Source organism: Abramis brama (genome assembly GCF_963993115.1).
Source record: "Abramis brama genome assembly, chromosome: 17".
In the NCBI taxonomy this organism is placed as follows: Eukaryota; Metazoa; Chordata; class Actinopteri; order Cypriniformes; family Leuciscidae; genus Abramis; species Abramis brama.
In genome coordinates this window covers 11,015,588-11,033,572 of record NC_139979.1, presented here as the reverse complement: position 1 = coordinate 11,033,572, position 17,985 = coordinate 11,015,588, and the positions used below count along the sequence as shown (strand labels likewise).

The 17,985-nt window shown below is 38.9% G+C and overlaps 1 protein-coding gene and 1 long non-coding RNA gene across 2 annotated transcripts; one reads left to right on the top strand and one right to left on the bottom strand.

Annotated features, from left to right (window-relative positions):
- Positions 1-1,162: 1,162 nt before the first annotated feature.
- Positions 1,163-12,809, bottom strand: LOC311067662. The gene is made up of 3 exons (XR_014603255.1): positions 12,671-12,809; positions 2,593-2,686; positions 1,163-1,215 (listed from the first exon to the last, which is right to left on the bottom strand). It is a non-coding gene; the product is annotated as an uncharacterized lncRNA (long non-coding RNA).
- Positions 12,810-12,929: 120 nt separating this feature from the next.
- Positions 12,930-15,306, top strand: cited4b (Cbp/p300-interacting transactivator, with Glu/Asp-rich carboxy-terminal domain, 4b). Its single transcript, XM_084089674.1, has 2 exons — positions 12,930-13,097; positions 13,860-15,306. The coding sequence occupies exon 2, from the start codon at positions 13,868-13,870 to the stop codon at positions 14,636-14,638; it is 771 nt and encodes a 256-aa protein (XP_083945800.1). The 5' UTR covers positions 12,930-13,097; positions 13,860-13,867; the 3' UTR covers positions 14,639-15,306.
- The last annotated feature ends 2,679 nt before the right edge of the window (positions 15,307-17,985 follow it).

Here is a 17,985-nt window from a genome sequence, read left to right as displayed (position 1 = left end):
TACTTTTATTGTTGCTGGTGTAAACATGCATTAAGACCTGTCGTAAATGTGAACTCAAACATTTCTAGCAAAATCTAAATATATTTAAGGTTAATTTTGTACGTTGTTGCATTCCAAAATGTGTCGACGGCTATTCATAATGTAACGTAAGAGTGTGCTGCGCACGTTAGTTAAACTGTCAACATGTTTATAGTAAGCTGCCTGAATGATAACATATTTTTAAAGTTGGCATGAAATGAAAATTCTATTTTCTAAATGCATCTTATTGATCTTATAATGAACGAATCATCCCTTGATGTGTTTCCTTGACCTTGATGTGTTTTTTTTTTCCTTGTAATTCTTAATCAAAATGTCATAACTTGATCCTCTGGTGAAACGACAGTAGACTTCTCCAATTATTTAGTCTGCTTGAAGCCCAACCACAATCGACTACAACCCTGCATTCAGACCCGCCTTCATTGTTGAGTGCAACTCCCACTTCTCAAAATGCAATTAACAACTGATGGATGGAAGAATCTGCCCTACATTTTTTACCTTTTTCAATAAGCTGTTACAGATCTGTCGCTATTTCCGTTTCATCGTGAAGTTATGAAGTTAAGAACAGTTATGAGCTCAGTGAGATAAATCCATCAGATATGTTGACAAAATTCTTTAACAATACTGAACTGAATTTAACACTTGTTTTAAGAGAATAGCTTCTCCAAAAAGTATTCAAACATCTATGCCTTTAAAACTGTCTGCATGTCGTTGCTCTAGGTTCAAAATATCAAACCAATTTGCACCTGGAAAACAAAATCATTTCTCAGAACTAAATTGAGCTTTTTTCCATTAAACCAGTTGTTTCAGTTAACCGCCTGGTCCCAAGGTCATGCTTAGTGGATATATGAAGTCATTTTCCCTTCAAGTTCCCCACAGAGATGTCCTAGAAGAGTAACCACAGGTTAGTTGTGACCACAATGTTTGACATCTAGAAGTTGTCCAAATGCCATTAGTCTTAATTTGGAACAATATCTTTTATTTATTTTGAAACCTATTTTTGCAAAGAAAGTAAGTATATGTCATACACATGCTTGGTTTGATAATGACATTCATACACAACAAGACTAAAATTACTGCAGTATGCCCTTCAGAGCTGTTAGATTCTCCAGCCTCCTCACTCCACAGTACTGGAAGTGAAACCCTGCTGGTGGCACCGGCTATCTCCCCCATAGTTTCCTAGCAAAGGATGACAACAGTGGTGTGGGCGAGTAGAATAACAGGATACAAACTTTGCACTTGTGGGCAGCGGACAGGGTTGACTCGACATCCAACGTGAGCTTTGGCTCGCATTCAGCTAAGATTTGGGTAACTTGTGGCACAAACACTTGCATGTTTTTGCAATCACACATACAGTCACACTGAGGGATTTCTTAATACGTGTATGAGAGTGTGTAGGAGTGTATGTGCTTGTTTTTCATGAGGCTCAAGATCTTTGATTATTTTGTAGTTTTCTGATAACAACTGCTGTGACATCATCGGAACAGATTGAACTGGCCACTATGTCGTCATATCACGTTATATGACAGATATTTATCAAGAAACTATATTTTTTATACTTTTATGGTTATAATAATATAATCTTATGTCAGGCACAAAAAAAATCCCTTTAAAATAGACATAGCCAGGTTTTTTTACTCAATAAAACAACAATGGGTGCTCACATTTTCAGTGGCCTTGGATCCAGAAGTATTTTTTTCCATTTAAAAAAAAAATTGTATAATGTTAAAAAATGCCATTTCAGGTTGTTTGTTGGTCTGGTTGTTTGGTGTGTCTGTTTGGGTGTGTTTTGGTCTGCATGCATGTGCATGTATGAGGACTGATTGGCTCGTGGTCATGTGCTCATGCTCTGCAAACTCTGTTTGTGCGTTGGATTTATTTATAGCAGAAGAACTATGCCCTTGACATGGCCATAACAAATTTGTTTGCAGACCATTTTGACTGTACATTGACAGTTCACTAAAAGTTAATTTATGGCAGTTCAGATGACGTCACCCAATCTAACAATATGGCAGTATCATAAGTGTAGAATTACAAGAGAGAAAGACAGATACATCACATTTTAACAAAGTTAAGGGTCAGGGAAGGAGGAGGCGGGAATTGGTGAAGATTCAAGAAATTTTAATCATAAAATAAACAAACAACAAAACGAAAGTAAAGCAGCAGCCCCTCACAGGCGACTGCTACATATGAACATAACAAAACACAACATAAATAGTCCAGGTCTGGTCCTCCAGCCTGATCTCACGGCAATTCGTACGAATTCTACAAGGTGGCTAATTCGTATGAATTCATACGACCTCATTCGTACGAATTAGTAAGATTTTTGCTAAATCTGACATATTTTACGAATTGCCCAATTCGTATGAATTCATACGAATGACCTACCCCTGACCCCACCCCTAAACCTACCCATCACGTGGGTTTAGACAAATCGTACAAATTCGTACGAGTAAGGTCGTACGAATTCATACGAATTAGCCACCTTTTTATCACTCATACGAATTCGTACGAATTGGTCGTGAGATCATGTTGCGTCCTCTCTCGTCACCTCACCTTTATCCTCCCGGAGCTCCTCCATGAGACTCGAGGCCGCTGTGTCGCGCAGGTGACGCTTATTAGCATCCAAGTCAGATCTTAGATGATGATTCTACATAAAAGAAACAAATGACTCAAATAAAGTGAAATGAAGATCTTATAAACTGGTCAAGTGAAGTCCATGTTACACAAAATAATTATTTAAAAATCTGTAAAATTCACACAGTGAATTTGAATGGCTTAAAAATCATAAAAACAATCTGGGACAGTTCACATAAAACTGAAAATTCCGTAATTATTTACTCACCCAAATTAACCTTTTGTAAAACACACACACACAAAAAGCCCTGCTCACACTTGTCATTTAATGGCAAAGAATGATGACTTTCTTTAAAAGGGGATGCAAACGTGTCATAAAATAATCCCATGCAGCTCGTGCTGTATATTGTTGTGAAGGCAAATGGTAGGGTTTGGTGAGAAACAAACAGGAAATGTAATTTATTATTCTGTATTCCTTTATTTTATGTATTAATCAAAAATCTTGACCTCCTGTGTACATCCATGCGAGTGTGCAGCAGTTCGTGCTGGCGCAACCAGGAAGAGCACACAAGCTCTTCAAAACTCATTTTGAGATATCAATTATAATCGCTGCTAATAAAACATGAGACGAAACATGCGGCCTACAGTATAAACCTCAAAAGACTCTCTGGTGAGAGTTTCTTCTCTCTGGTGAATATGTTCTTCTCCTGTTGTCAGACAGTCAGAATGACAGTTTTTGTTTGAACGAGTTAGGCCAAATAATGTTGGTCTATATACTGTATACTTAACTTAACTGTTCTTTTCTTTTTGTTGCTATTTAATAAGATTTTTTTAATAACTAATTTAATCATTTGAATCTTGATGTCATTTTGTAATTCTTTAGCATTTACCGGGCAACCAAGGTATGGCAGGCGCGATACCCTGCCATGTGCAATTGAGGCCCCTGGTTGCACTGGCACCCCTCTGTCGGCTCATCCTGACATCTGTGAGTCAATTAGCTGTCTAAAGAGAAAACATCCCCCCTCTCCACCTTATACACACACACACACACACACACAGACATCGAGGGCAAGCATCGCTGTGAAGCCCGCCCCTGAGAGTCTGTGTGTGTGAACGAAGGCCGGTGTGCTCTCATGGGGGAGGGGTGTATATTGGTGGGGGAGGGTAATGGGGTTGGGTGTCAAGAATGTGGCTCTTGGCTTGTTCTTTTGTATGTTGTGTGTTTTTGTGTGTTTTAGTGAAACAGTACAGAGATCTTACATTCTTACAACTTGTGCATGAATAAGTACAAGTAATAAGGTGGCAGGTGCCATTTGAGCCTATATTTTAAATGCATTTTTTATTTTTCCACAAATCCTATGTACATTAGTTTCAGCTTTGAAAAGTGCACTAATGCAACATCATAGGGCCTATTTGATTACTGTGTGTGTCTTGATTGATCAAATTGATGTCTAGTTATGCATATTCCATATACTTACATAAATGTGATTGGATATAAATTCGTTCTACTTTTCCAACACTATGTGTATAACTGCATTCACTTCCGTGATGATGCTGCCGGATATTACATTTTCTGTTGATCACTCTCTTGGCTTCAATTAGTGTTTTAGTTTTGTGGTTTCTCCACCCATGTGTCTCATCCACATTTGGATTGTGTGGCTCCTAAACTTCCGAATGACATATTTCCATTTGGGGGGAGTAAAGTTTATATATGTGGCCTGAACCGAGACGTAATTGAAAATGCATCTGGTTTTGTCTCAAACTACCTCCTGAGGCATCTAGGATGGGTTTTATCCTGACCGAGTGTAAATACTCCCTAAGATCCTCTGGTTTTTCAAAATGAAGTGATCATTGCTCAAGCACACATACAACCTTCTGCACACGTACATCTGAAAACAAATGTATCTTTCTCTCGCAACTCTGTGTGTGGTTTCCAGCTAGTCTCTGATGCGTCCCACATTCTTCGCAGCGTCCCTGATGCCCTCTGCATCCTTAGGCTCTGCTATGGAAATACGCCTCAGTCTCCCCGCTAATTATTAAAGAAGCACCACCTCATTAACTGGGCTAGGGGATAATAAAAGATTCATGCAGCATTCTTAACGTCGCTGCACGCTCAACTCATCTCCCTCTCTCTCTCTCTCTCTATCTCACTCTCCCACCTCGTCTCGTCTCCAGTGGTTTCTCATGCAAGATACTTATCTGTTATCCATACAGGTTCCTCTCACTCTCTCAGTTTATTCAGGCTGCCAGCCATCTTTAATCGTGGCTTTATGCCAAATGCCTTCAGATCAGAGATTGAAGGAACGGTTGAGAAATAAAAGCGAAAAGTGAAAGTCAAAACGGCATAAAAATATCTTAAACGTCAGTCAATTCATTCATTTTCAATTCAGTTTAAGTTAATTCATAATAGCAACTATTTAATCGTTACTAACCAGTGTCAAAATAACTATTAAAAGGGTTTCCCAGTCGTGTGGTGGTTTTCAATGCGATTACACAAGGGGTAGATATGGCCGTTTTCAAATGTCAACAAACAATGGCTAAAGTAAAATGTCACCATTGTACTCCATTACATCTCATATGCAAATACCCTCCTTTACAGCTCAAAATTCCAGTAATGAAATTCCTGTGAAAAATACCCACAGTTTAATAATCCCTGAATGACACAAAAAATTGGATATCATCAAACATTTAAAGATCACATCCAGCTCCTGCAGATACGACCATTTCTTGTCATTTTTGGGGAAAAAAACATGACACTCACGAGATCGTGGCATTACTGAATGCGAATTGGAGTTTCCGAGGCAAGGAATCACTGCCTTGTTCCTCATAATGCACCATCTAAAGTCGCTCATATACTTTCTATTTCTTGTAATCATGGTTCTCTTTTATGACACATTGAGCCTAGTTTCAGTTTGTAATTAATATGACACGTTAAATCTGTTCCAAAAATTGTATTTTATTTTGTAATTGTTAGTATGACACAAACCCATTCCCTAACAATATTTAATACTTATTTATGAAACAAGTGTTATTTGTAAAGTCTATTAAAGGGGTTTGTTGATGAATAAATCAAAGTAATAACGGTTTCTGAAAGTTTATTTTATTTTATACCAAGTCAGTATTTGTGTACCCTGTGCCAAGAAAAAAAAGAAAAAAACAGTTTGCCTTTGCATACAATAATTTGTATGAATAATAATAAAGGATGTTTAATATGCAGTTACTTTAATGCTTGGATATTGTTTATGGCTTGCTGCTGAGCTTTTGAATATTTTGGAATAAAAACAAACCTATATGACAGCACAATGGCATGTCATTGATCTCCCGTACTGGCTTTTGCCCTGTATCCACAGAATGAGAACTGATGGATAGCCCTGTCTCCATAACCCATAAATAATCAAGACTGTCAGTACCTAGTAAACAGTGATTTACTAACCGTGGAAAGGGAATCTCAACACCATTTAACAGTTCACTGTATTTCTGAACAGATACAGTATAGACCACCATTCTAGATAATTAACAATATTTTATTAATTTGTGTTTTTATCCTGCACTAGTTTGTGATGATCATTCTAGTTTCATTTTCAGGGCTTCTTTCAACAGGATGTGGCACTCTCTAAAAGGGGTTTAGAGAAGTCAAAAGCTGCTCTTGCTCCCTGAAACAAGACCCTCCCGTGCAAAAGAGAAAGACTCTTCCTCCGAGGCTGTGTATCCACCCACTGTCCTCTCCCATGGCCCTGACTCACCATGTCCAGCAGCCTCCACTTCCCAGTGATGGGGCGTTTTGTTCACCAAGAGGAAGCACTGCGTGTATTTATAGACATTTCTCGTATGAGAAGTCTGAACAATAACAAACCCCCACCCCCACAGCCACTTCACCACCTCAACACAAAATAAGGCTCGCAAGTGAGATAGAATCAAAGTTTAGTTTCGCTGTTCGATGATGACAGGAAAATAAAACTGAGAGCACTGCACTCTAGTTTACAAGGTGGTTTTGACATCTAACATAGAATTGGGAGATTTCAGTGTGACAGTAATCAGGGAAAAAACTGGGTTACAATGCAATGGCTCAGTTACATATATCAACAACTAGTTTATATGTCTCTGAAGAACATTAATAATTAAGTCGTTCAAACCGATTATTATCTAACATAAAATTAACCTAGCATGAAAAAAAGCTAGTTTGAAACATTAAATATCTGTATCCTCCCTCATTTTGTCCTGTTACATCTCAATTTTTATTTACTCAACCAAAATATATTTATCTGTCTCACTCACACACAATAAATATACATATTAGAGGAACTTATTTTCACCACAATTACTTACTTGCTCTTTATTTATTCATTGATTCATTTATTTACTATTGAATTTTGTTGTCTCTGTTAATAGCTTTGTTATATATATATATATATATATATATATAAAACATATATATATACACAAACAACGTTAGGCAAACACAAGATTAGGCAACAAAAAAAACAACATGTTGTTTAATAGTTTCAAGGACCATCTGGTTGTTGTACATTCAAGGCCGTGGGCACCCACAATGCCTTCTGTCTAATCCCGCTCCACTGTATACAGTGAGAGTCATAAACACTGAGTCACACACCTTTAGAACAACAACAAAATGGGACGTGTATTTGCACAGGTTTAACAGCTGCTCCAGTCAGCTGTGCAGTTGAGAGGGTAAGATCATGCAAAAATGGTGCACACATCACAACTGAAACTTTGAAGATTGTTTTGCGTGAACAAAACTGGGTCTGCAGGTGCTGAAACCACCAGAACTGTGGTTCACGAATGCACTGATGTCTGCATGTAGCAAAATGTCAAGTAGGCTACAACTTCACTGCTGAAGCAGTCAACAAAATAAAACATATTTTCTTTAATTATCTGTAAATGCTCCAACAGGCAGCTTGGTGATTATGGGCCAACCACTAAGCTTTAGAAGGTTACGCCTTTGATAGAGCACTGAGATGAACTCCTTCAATGGCCCGTGTCTGGAGTGGGTGGTAACACTCTTTATTTTGTTAAGTGTGTGTGTTAAATCTTGGTGCTTCAGGAGAAGTTGATCTGTAGAATTAGACAAAGCATTATGGATATGCAGGGTCTTGGGGGAAGGGTGAGTGGGGGTGGGGAGAAGATTCTCTGAAGCCCAGCAGGTGTGTTTCTGTTTTGGTGAAACAGTAGAAGGTCCTGCTCCTGCTGTCATACAGTACAGTCTTGGGAAAATCTGAACTATGCCCTATAATTGTGGCGTTGCAAGTTATGGGGACAAGTCACAATCACAAGATAAAGGTTTTGTTAGATTACCTTATGATGAGTCTTGTGTAAGACCCATGTAAAAAAACACACAAAAAACATGTCATTGCGTATTTAATACTCTGACTCTGATTTAGCTGTTTTTAAAGACATTACCAAACATTCCATGGAAGTCAACAACAAATCGCACAGCTAAATTATATTCTATCTGTTGCAACTCATAATTGCGTCATGTATTTACTGGGAGTGCACTTGTAAGGCAGCCAGCACCCAAACCCTGACCTGATGTGACCTTGTTGACACATATTTCTTACAATTTGTAAAAACTTTATGCCGGGATACTGATGAAATTGAGTTCCCAGCCCTTACTAAGAAACCTATTGAAAACAAGGTTGAAAACAACAGCTTTGCACCAATATCCAGCTGCTCAACTCTTGTGAGAGAGAGAGCAAGGGGTCATTTTGGAGCTAAATAAACAAGGTAGGCTAGATAGTGAAGTGTTTCTGTAACTGGGTTGGAGGGGGTTGGGGTGGCTGTAACAGAGTCTGATCTTGCAACCCATTCTCATTCCCAGAATGGGTTGGATCTTCTCATATAGCAAAGAGGGGCAAAGTGTCTGAGTGACAAACAAAAAACTCTTCCATATGCTGTAGCATGCTGTAACATCTATGATTTATTCTTTTTACATCAACAATGTGATGTACACTATACTGTTCAAACATTGGGGTTGGTAAGATGTTTTGGGAAGACAAAAAAATAATAATTATGCTCACCAAGCCTGCATTTATTTGACAAAAATATAGTAAAAACTGTGAAATATTATTACAATTTAAAACTGTTTTCCATTTTATTATGTTTTAAAATTTTATTTATTACTGCGATGGACATGAATGTACACATAAATCTTTAGAAATCATTCTTATATCCTGATTTGGAACTCAAGAAACAGGTCTTATTATTATAAATGCTGAAAAACTGCTTAATATATTTTTATGGAAAACGTGAAACATTTTTTTCAGGATTCTTTGTCTGTGCTGAACATTTTCATTCATTCATTAAAAAAAGAAAAAAAAAATCTTACTGACTCCAAACTTTTGGATGGGTGTGTATTTCCAAATTAAACAAGCAATTCAATCCTGTAGGACAGGATTTCAGGAATTACCGTGAAAAGTTGTGGTGCATATCAGAATATTAGAGTGAGCTACAACAGATATTTGTCTATTGGTTAGCAATATTGGTTATCCAATGGGCCAAAAGTCCTAAAGTGACATCAGCATAAGGCAAAATCATTTCAGATGAAGAGTATGAAGTTATTATATACTGATTAAAAATTATGATGTTTGACAACAAACAATGATTATTTGGTGAACATGTAAATGGAACTAGTCTGATAAAGCTGTCAATTTTACATATACAATCTACAGTCTCATTATCAACTGTATTTAGCCTCTCTTGAGTCCTCTAGCAGTGGCTCTTGGTGGCAGTTGGCTGGCCCCTCCTCCAGCTTCTTGCCTTTGCTAATCAGGTGTGGGGGAGGACGAGCCCGCGGCTGGCTGGCCAGACACACACGCACTGTACGAACAACAAGCCAGCAAACTAGGTGTATAAGCTGGGAGATAAACCACTAACTGTAGGGCAAGTCTTTAGGGCTGTGGTGCTGATATCCACGGGCATGTCTAGGCTTAATCATATGTTTTGAATGGTTTGTGTGTCAATAGACATTAATCCATGTCTACATCTACACCCTTGCAGAGCTGTGGCATTGTAGGTAAATACGCCGCCACAGCTGAGTTCTCAATGGACTGTGCGTCTGCCCCGAGGAGCAGATGAGGTCTAATGCACAGGTAATTGTGAATATGTGGTGTGATTATTCTCACTAAAATATTGATTCTAACACAGCTGCTTTACTCTGTTGCAGAATCAGAACACCTGACTCCAGATAAATGATTATTAAAAACAGGATCTTACACTGTACAAACAAACAAGCTTGGTGAAAGTCTTTGTGTATTCTTTATTTGGATCCCATTAGCAAAGTTGCTGCTAATTTGACTGAGCTGCAACTCAGTTGCAAAAAAGATACAACAAAAATTTCAAAAAGGAGTAATTAACATTAAAAAGTTTAGAGAAGATAACATGCCATGCGGGTTGGGTGTGACATGCTGTTTTCGTGATTTTTATTACTTAAGGGTACGTTTGCCCAACAGTGATATATTAAAAAAAAGTGTTTTTCGTGTATAGATGACAACATTGTCAAAATGATCCCTGTTCACACAGATCTGCAAAAACAACTAAAATGCTGTGTTATGCTGCCAGACAAGTAGTTGGTGATGTCACTTTGTGAAGAAACACTACACGCCTAAAACACGACTGAACACGTAATATGCATGTGCATGACGTCACTTTTTCACAAATCTTGGTTTTATAGTTTACACGGAGAAGATAACAGTATCGTTTTCAAAAACTAGCACTTTGAAACCCGTTTTCAAAAGTTCGCATTTTCAGGCCTCCAAAACACGTTTCCCGTTTTTAGTTAAAAACGGTGTTGATTAACGACTTAAAGACCTGTATCAATTAATTAAATATTTATAATATATTGTCTTTTAAATTTCATTTTTCCAGTTTTGAGGAAAGTAATTTGTTCCTCCCTAAAAAAAAGTAACTAATTACATTAGTTAGCCTACTTAGTTACTTATTATGGAAAGCAATGCACTATACGTTATTTCATATTTTGCGTTACTTTTTCTTGCCTGGGCTGGACTTGGTTGTTTGTTTGTTTGTTTATAATAACAAAAGTTCTATTTTTGCAAATGTAAAGGCCCTTTCACATCAAAACTGAAATGACTCGGCAGAAGACTCTTACTTCAGGTCAACAGCACAGACATTAATAAAGTGAGATTAAATACATAAATTATGTATTAACATTTTAATTATTGCAGGATTGGGTTTCATTGTTTTTATTCATTTTGAGGAACACTGAATCTGTTTTTGTGGAAATGAGATGAGTAAATGCATGCTCACATTTAGTCTATAAACCATCATGTTCACACAGCGCACACAACGTCTGAACTTTCTCTCAACATGGGGACAAGAGAGCTGGCAGACAATAAATGGGAAAACTAAGTAACTTCAAAAAGTAACTCAGATATTTTGTAATTAATTTAAAAGTAATGTGTTACTTTATTAGTTAACTGGAAAAAGTAATCTGATTACGTAACTTGTAACACGTTTCCCCCAGCACTGCATTTATCGCACTACAGGACTATATAAAATGAATGAAGGAAAAGCATGGCGGGAAATTTCCAGATGAAATAAGTGATTAAAATACCAAGGACCATAACAATCGATATAAAACTACAAGAAAAATGAAAGAAATAATATATTTCTTTGAGCATGCCTCCTTAGTAACTGTTTGAAAAGGTATGTTCTTTATGCTTCAGGTTGCAGAAGCTCGATACAGAGCGGTTTTCTTCAAGGAGTTTGAATATGGTGATGTCAGATGATAATCACATGACTAGTATTATAATCATGAGCAAGCCCAATATACTATAAACACAGTTTTCAACTCTGCTTCAAGATGACCTTTCATTTCCAGATAAACATGGAAGGAACAATGAAGAACTAGCTGGTCTTGCTGAAGATAATCTTGCTCAGTTCTGTACAAGCTGAATATTTTAGTTGGGCTATAGGTGAAAAAAAAACAGTTGATTCTTATCATGATTACTTGTCTTGAGCTATGATGTAAAGCTGATGTGACTTCTGTCACATACCTCCTAACACCACAAAATGTGTCTTTAACACTTTAGAAGTGAAGCAAGCTATTGAAGGTGCTAACAGATTATCATACAAATTACACCCATGATCTTGGCAATAACACGAAACAAAGACACTGGAATTGAGATGTTAATTTGTCAAGAGATAATGCTCTTTAGAGGTGTGAGGTTCTGCTCTGACCAGTGTTGACCTCTGGGTAAACAGAGAGCTATTGTGACCAAACAGAGGATGTTGATTCCCTGTTCTCCCAAACAGACAAGCCCAGTGTTGTTGTGTTTGGAGCAAGTGACAGGGCCTAGTTTGGGTCTTGCTACATTACAGTATCTTCATTAAGATCCTCAGAACCGAACAGGTAGGAAGCGATCCCACCATTAACCTTGTGATCTGCAACTTCCAATAAATTACACATGCAGCCCAGGCCTGCATGCTCACCACCACCACCACTTCAGCCGGTGGCCCAGAATAGCACCAGCATTCCTTTCCCCTCCCCTCTCTCTCACCCAGCACACGGCACAGCAGAGCGCTGGGTCACATGGACTGCCACAGAGCCGCCAGATCACACACACTCACACTAATGTATAAGCACTCACACCGACCATAACAAAAACAGCTCTGGAGAACAACATGTAAGGACTTTTACAGATAAACAATAAGATTATTAGTTCAAAACTCATGTTTGCATGCCAGATATGTTTATCTAGATTCAGATGCAAGAAGCTTTAATTGCATTGCAACATTATGTATATAATATACATAAAATACACACACACACACACACACACACACACACACACACACACACACACACACTCATATATGTGTGAGTGTGTATATATTCAGCTTCAAGATTGACCACATATATATATATAAAACATTCTATCTATCTATCTATCTGTCTATCTGTCTATCTGTCTGTCTGTCTGTCTGTCTGTCTGTCTATCTATCTATCTATCTATCTATCTATCTATCTATCTATCTATCTATCTATCTATCTATCTATCTATCTATCTATCTATCTACATACCTCAAGTCCCCTCTCTCTAGCTTTACTTAACATCACAGATCAACTTCTTCTGAAGGGATTTCCTCTTCACTTTAAATCAGAAACAGAAAAACAACCCAAATCTGTGGACAGAAATTGGCCAGTGTTTGACAGAAACCGCTAGGGGTTTCTTTGCACACTGATATTAAGCAGCAGGGCCAATGGCAACAAAGGATAGAGAGTGAACGATAGCTCCACCTCTTCGCTTTTCTCATGTATATAAGCCCGTGGAGTTGACCCAGAAAACACACACTCGTTTGAAGATAGTGAGCAGCGTTCTTTTGTATGTAGGTCCGTTGGAGTATGAAGCTTCACCTTGTGGAATATAAAGTATAAATCTTCAGAGGCTTTTTAACAGATAAAGCTCAATTGTCCTGTCGCGGCGGAGTCACTGATCATAGAACACGGGGTAAGAGATTCAAAACGCTTGAGAAACTCACGGACTGTGTCTCAAAACACATGCTGCCTATCTAGAAAGCATTTTGGTCGTCAAAAGCGCGTGCAGCGTTTGCACGCGACCGTGGTGCCCAAAATGCTATCTAGGTAGGCAGCTCGCTAGATTTTGAGACGCCGCCAATGCTTTAGAGCTCAGGGTGGCAGATCCATTGTTTGCTTGACTGCACGGTGACTTTCTTTGGATTTATGCTTTGCTTCTTTGATTTTTCTTTGTGTAAAGTACAGGGTTGTAATATAGAATGGGGCGTTTATTTTTTTTCTTCTTCAAACAAAACTAATGGTTTTATTAAAATGCATTTTCAGTTATCCTCATTGTTTAGATCCAGTGTTTAAAAAAATACTTAGCATTTATTTAGATGGCAAATAGATAAGGCTATGTGTGTGGACGGTTTAGAACGGTCAATTTCACCTGTATTAGTATTCATTGACTAATACCCCAGTCAATTTCAAAAGTGTTGTTTGGACGTGCACCATTGGATCTTAAGAGGTTGTAGTGTGTTGAGTGGGTAGTCAGGTGGGCTGGAGGGTTAAAAAAAAGTCAAACACCTCTCCTACCTGTCCAATAAGAGGCTGAATAAGATTGCTAAATGTTAACAATTATGTGGCTAGTTAAACTGCATATATTCATTTGTATCGATTTGGCTGAGCGTAAAATTACTTCTTTCTGTTGTCACCAGTTCAATTCTAAGTCTTATCTCATCTGTTTTAATAAAAGGAAACTCTATGGCAGAGCACATGATGATGCCCATGAACCACGGCCAGGGAAATGGGGGTCTGCATGGCTACCGGATGGGCATGAATGGAGGCCTGCAGGCAGGCCCTCAGCAGCACGCGCCCCAGCCCGGCTTGAGAGCCATGCCCAACGGACAGATGATGCACTATGGAGCGGGGCCTCAGGGAAACATGGAGGCCGCCATGCGCCAAAGGGCCAACATGGTGGGGCCTATGAATGGACAGATGGGTCACCACCAAATGCAGTCGAACATGATGTACAACAACCAGGGGCAGCAGCAGCAACATCATGTTCAGCAGCAGCATCAACAACAGCAGCATCAGCAGCATCAACAGCAGCACCACCACATGCACCAGGCGCAGCAGCAACCGCCTCCACCACAGCAACAACAACAACAACAACAGTACATGACCGGGGGTCTCACTTCCCAACAGCTCATGGCCAGCATGCACCTTCAGAAACTCAACACGCAGTATCATGGACACCCGCTGGGACACATGAACGGCAACCACATGGGGAACGTGGCACAGTTCCGCATGGGTCAGGCCCAGCTGAGCAACATGCAGCATGTGGCCGGCCCAGCTCTTAGTCTCAACGGCATGGACGCAGATTTGATCGATGAAGAGGTTTTGACATCGCTGGTTATGGAGCTAGGATTGGACAGGGTGCAGGAACTCCCCGAACTCTTCCTGGGACAGAATGAGTTTGACTTTATCTCAGACTTTGTGAGTAAACAACAGCCAAGCACCGTTAGTTGCTGAGACCGGACCGTATGGACGCTTGGAGGCGAGAGAAAGTTGCTCTTTTGATTGATTTTCTTTTTTTTTGTGACTGCCATCACCAAGACAAGAGGTGATCAGATGCCGCTTTGTCCACAGAAACGGGTGGTAAAGTTCCTGTCAGGACTACAGTTCTGTTTCTGGCTGGAATGCTGGGCAGCGTTCCGTGGATGAATGTAACAACGCTTCAGAACTGTGAACTTGGTGCAATGTAAAGACACTCAAACCTTATTTGTCTTCAATGCAGTTTTACATTTAAAAATGTATTTATTTATTGCTTATCAGATGTATTAACATAGAACAAAAGAACAGCCATGACATTAAGAGCCTGTGGTTTATGGAAACTTCCAGAATGGGATTGCTGAATTGTTTATGATAATTTAGACCCAGAACTTTGTCCATCTGACTCAAACTGTAAGTCTAATGTTTTGTTGGACGGTAAAGTTTCAGTAAACCCAAACCACAGCTTGTTTACAATAGTGGTTAATGCCTGTCTTGATACAATGGTCTGTCTAAGCTTTAGAATTGCCTTAAATCAAGTTGCTTTTATTTATTTGTCTCCCACCCACCCCTAACAGTCCAGGAGGGCTCAAACCTATGTGTGACTTGTAATAAAGATGGCCATGTTTTAACTCTGGCCTAATTTTTCATCAATCTCTTATCTTATTTGTTGAAATGAAACGGGGCGAGTGAAAGATTCTAAGGAAGGTATATGTACAGCAAATGGTTACAGAATATAAAACTTGGATTAGCTTCATCTGGTTTAACATGTCATTTTTATGTTTTAATCTAAGATCTTTTCTAATTTTAAAGCCGTTCCTCTGCTAGTTATGTACCAATATCATTAAAGGGATCATTGTTCCAAAACTTTGGGGGTTTCCATCTCAAGTCAATAGGGTCCAAAGTTGTTTTGGACCCCATTGATTTTTTTTTTTTTTTGGTAAGGACAAAACATCCTTCAAACTGTCTTTTGTGTTCTGAAAGTTAAGGTTTGTAAAAGAATGAAGGTGAATTAACCATCCCTTTAACTGTTAAAACTGAAATCTGCAAAAATGAGAGAAACAGTGACTATGACTCGTCTAAGAGCTGTTGTCTAGGTTAGCGACAGTTCTAAGAATCGTTGGTGCACCACAGGTTCCACTTACCAACCTTTTTTGGTTTAAAACAACATAGTTTCATGCTTCAAGTGGTTGAACTGCACTCAAATAGGTACTTTGTCCATTTGTGCATATGCTCTTGTGCATGAAGATCTTTTCTTATCAGTCGTACTTTTAAAGCAAGAACTTTTTACCTACTTTCAGATGTAAAGGTGTGTATGGGGGAAGTAGTGGAAACTGTCCAGGTTAATCTGTGCTTACCTTGACATTACAAGGCTTTGTGTGAACCCTGGGTCTGTGCATTTTGTCCTGGGAACGGAGGGCAAAATGTTGTCCATTTACGGACATGCTGTGGTGAGGGGGTTCGGGCGGGGGGGAAGGGTGAAGATTGCAGTGACAAGCCGTTAACGCTCCACTGTCATTTCCTGTTCCTCCTCGGCGGAGGAAGGGCTTGAAGAAAGTCAATTGAGGTTATTTGGTAGTAGCACTTGTATTGGGTTCCTCTTTGATTACTGTCATATCAAAATAAGCCTTAATAATACAATCTACGAATGCCTGTGGAAGGTAAATTGCCAAGAATGAACTAACAGACACCATTGGAGTGCTTCAGTGTTGGCTCCACCCTGTTTATTTTCAAAAACTACACTGTTTTTTAGTCCCTGACTGTTCTTGAGTTGCCCTTTTCCCTTAGATGGTCTTTCCTTTTAGATGATCTTGATGTGAATCTATTGTGCTTACAGTCCTGGACCAGTAAGCAGCAAAATTAGATGCCTAATGTTGTGCTTGTGAATTAACCTGTAGTGTGTTCAGACTGAAAAAGTACAGATTCTCATTCAAGATGTCATTCTTGTCTGATTTCTCACCGATTGAGCCTTTAGTTCTGCATAACAGACTTCTTTCAAAAACAAAGAAAGCCGACCCTAAACTTTTGAATGGTACTGCACATGTATTAATATTTATGTTTCTCTCTTATTTTATTAAGACTTAAAAACATTTTCTATGTCGGAATGTTTAAGGCCTTTTTGAAACACTTAAAACGGGCACCTGTTTTGTAGAATGGCCTGTTTTGATGCTTGTACATGTACATGTACATGAGTACAATGTAAACAAGTTGTAAGGGTGACATGTGCCAAGTGACATTTAATCCAACATTTATAGACAGATACAGTTCAAAAGAAACTCTACTGCATGCTTTTGAACGGTGGGGGTTTTCAGTTCAAAGATGTTTCTGTAATCTCACCTCTTCTCTGGGGAATTCAGCTGTCTTCATGAACTTTACAGTTTAAAAAGATAAATATAGGTGTATGAGCACAAGAGGGAGAGGGAAGGGGTGTGTGGCTACTTTTTTAGGGAATGGAACATGCAACTATTGTGTGAAAGAGAACCGTATAGCAAAATCTCTGGGCGTCCTCGGCCAGGCCCAAGATGGCACCACTGATCCGTCTGTTAGGAACTGGGTGTGACCGATTATTACTTTCAGTTCTTAGCGGATTATTTTGCACAGAGAAAAACGCGACAGAACAGCAATTTATCATAATTAACTTATAATTTTTTGAAAAATACTTGGAATGCTAAAGCCTTTTAGTATTACGCCATCATATTTTGTCAAACACTTGGTGTAAATCCACCTCTGAGAAACCAGACTAGACATACGCTAAGCAGGGTGTGACAGGAGACATTTACTGTTGACTGTTTTTTGCTGTCTCTCTCTTTCTCTCTCTGAGGCCACCCACAATAATCTCTAAACACACACATGAACACACACCTACTGTTCTTTCTGAGTGAGCTCTCTGAACAACCTCAGATTCACTAGAATGAGCAAATGACAAGGTCGTAAAACAAGAAATGTCTTGTTTAAAATGAAATAAAAAAAACACTTACTGAAATTGAGATTGGTAGTGTGGGAAATTCTTTAGGGTTTTACCCAGTAGCCATGAGGGATCCTGAAGACCACCCCCTCTTACAGCATGTCACAGAGTCAGCAATCTCTCTTTCTTACACAGGGCTTTCCTGACAACAGTTTGTGGCTAAGGGGTTTACTAATTCAATTCTTTTTCTATGATATGTTGTTCCAAGAACAAAATATAGTGGGACATTTTATTAAAATATCTGCAAACAACATCTGACAGCACAGCAAGAGCAGCCTAATGGTTACATCAAACAGTAATTGAAGAAATGACGCTATACAACGCATTGCAGGTCAGTTAATGAGTAGTCAGCAGCCGAATGTGG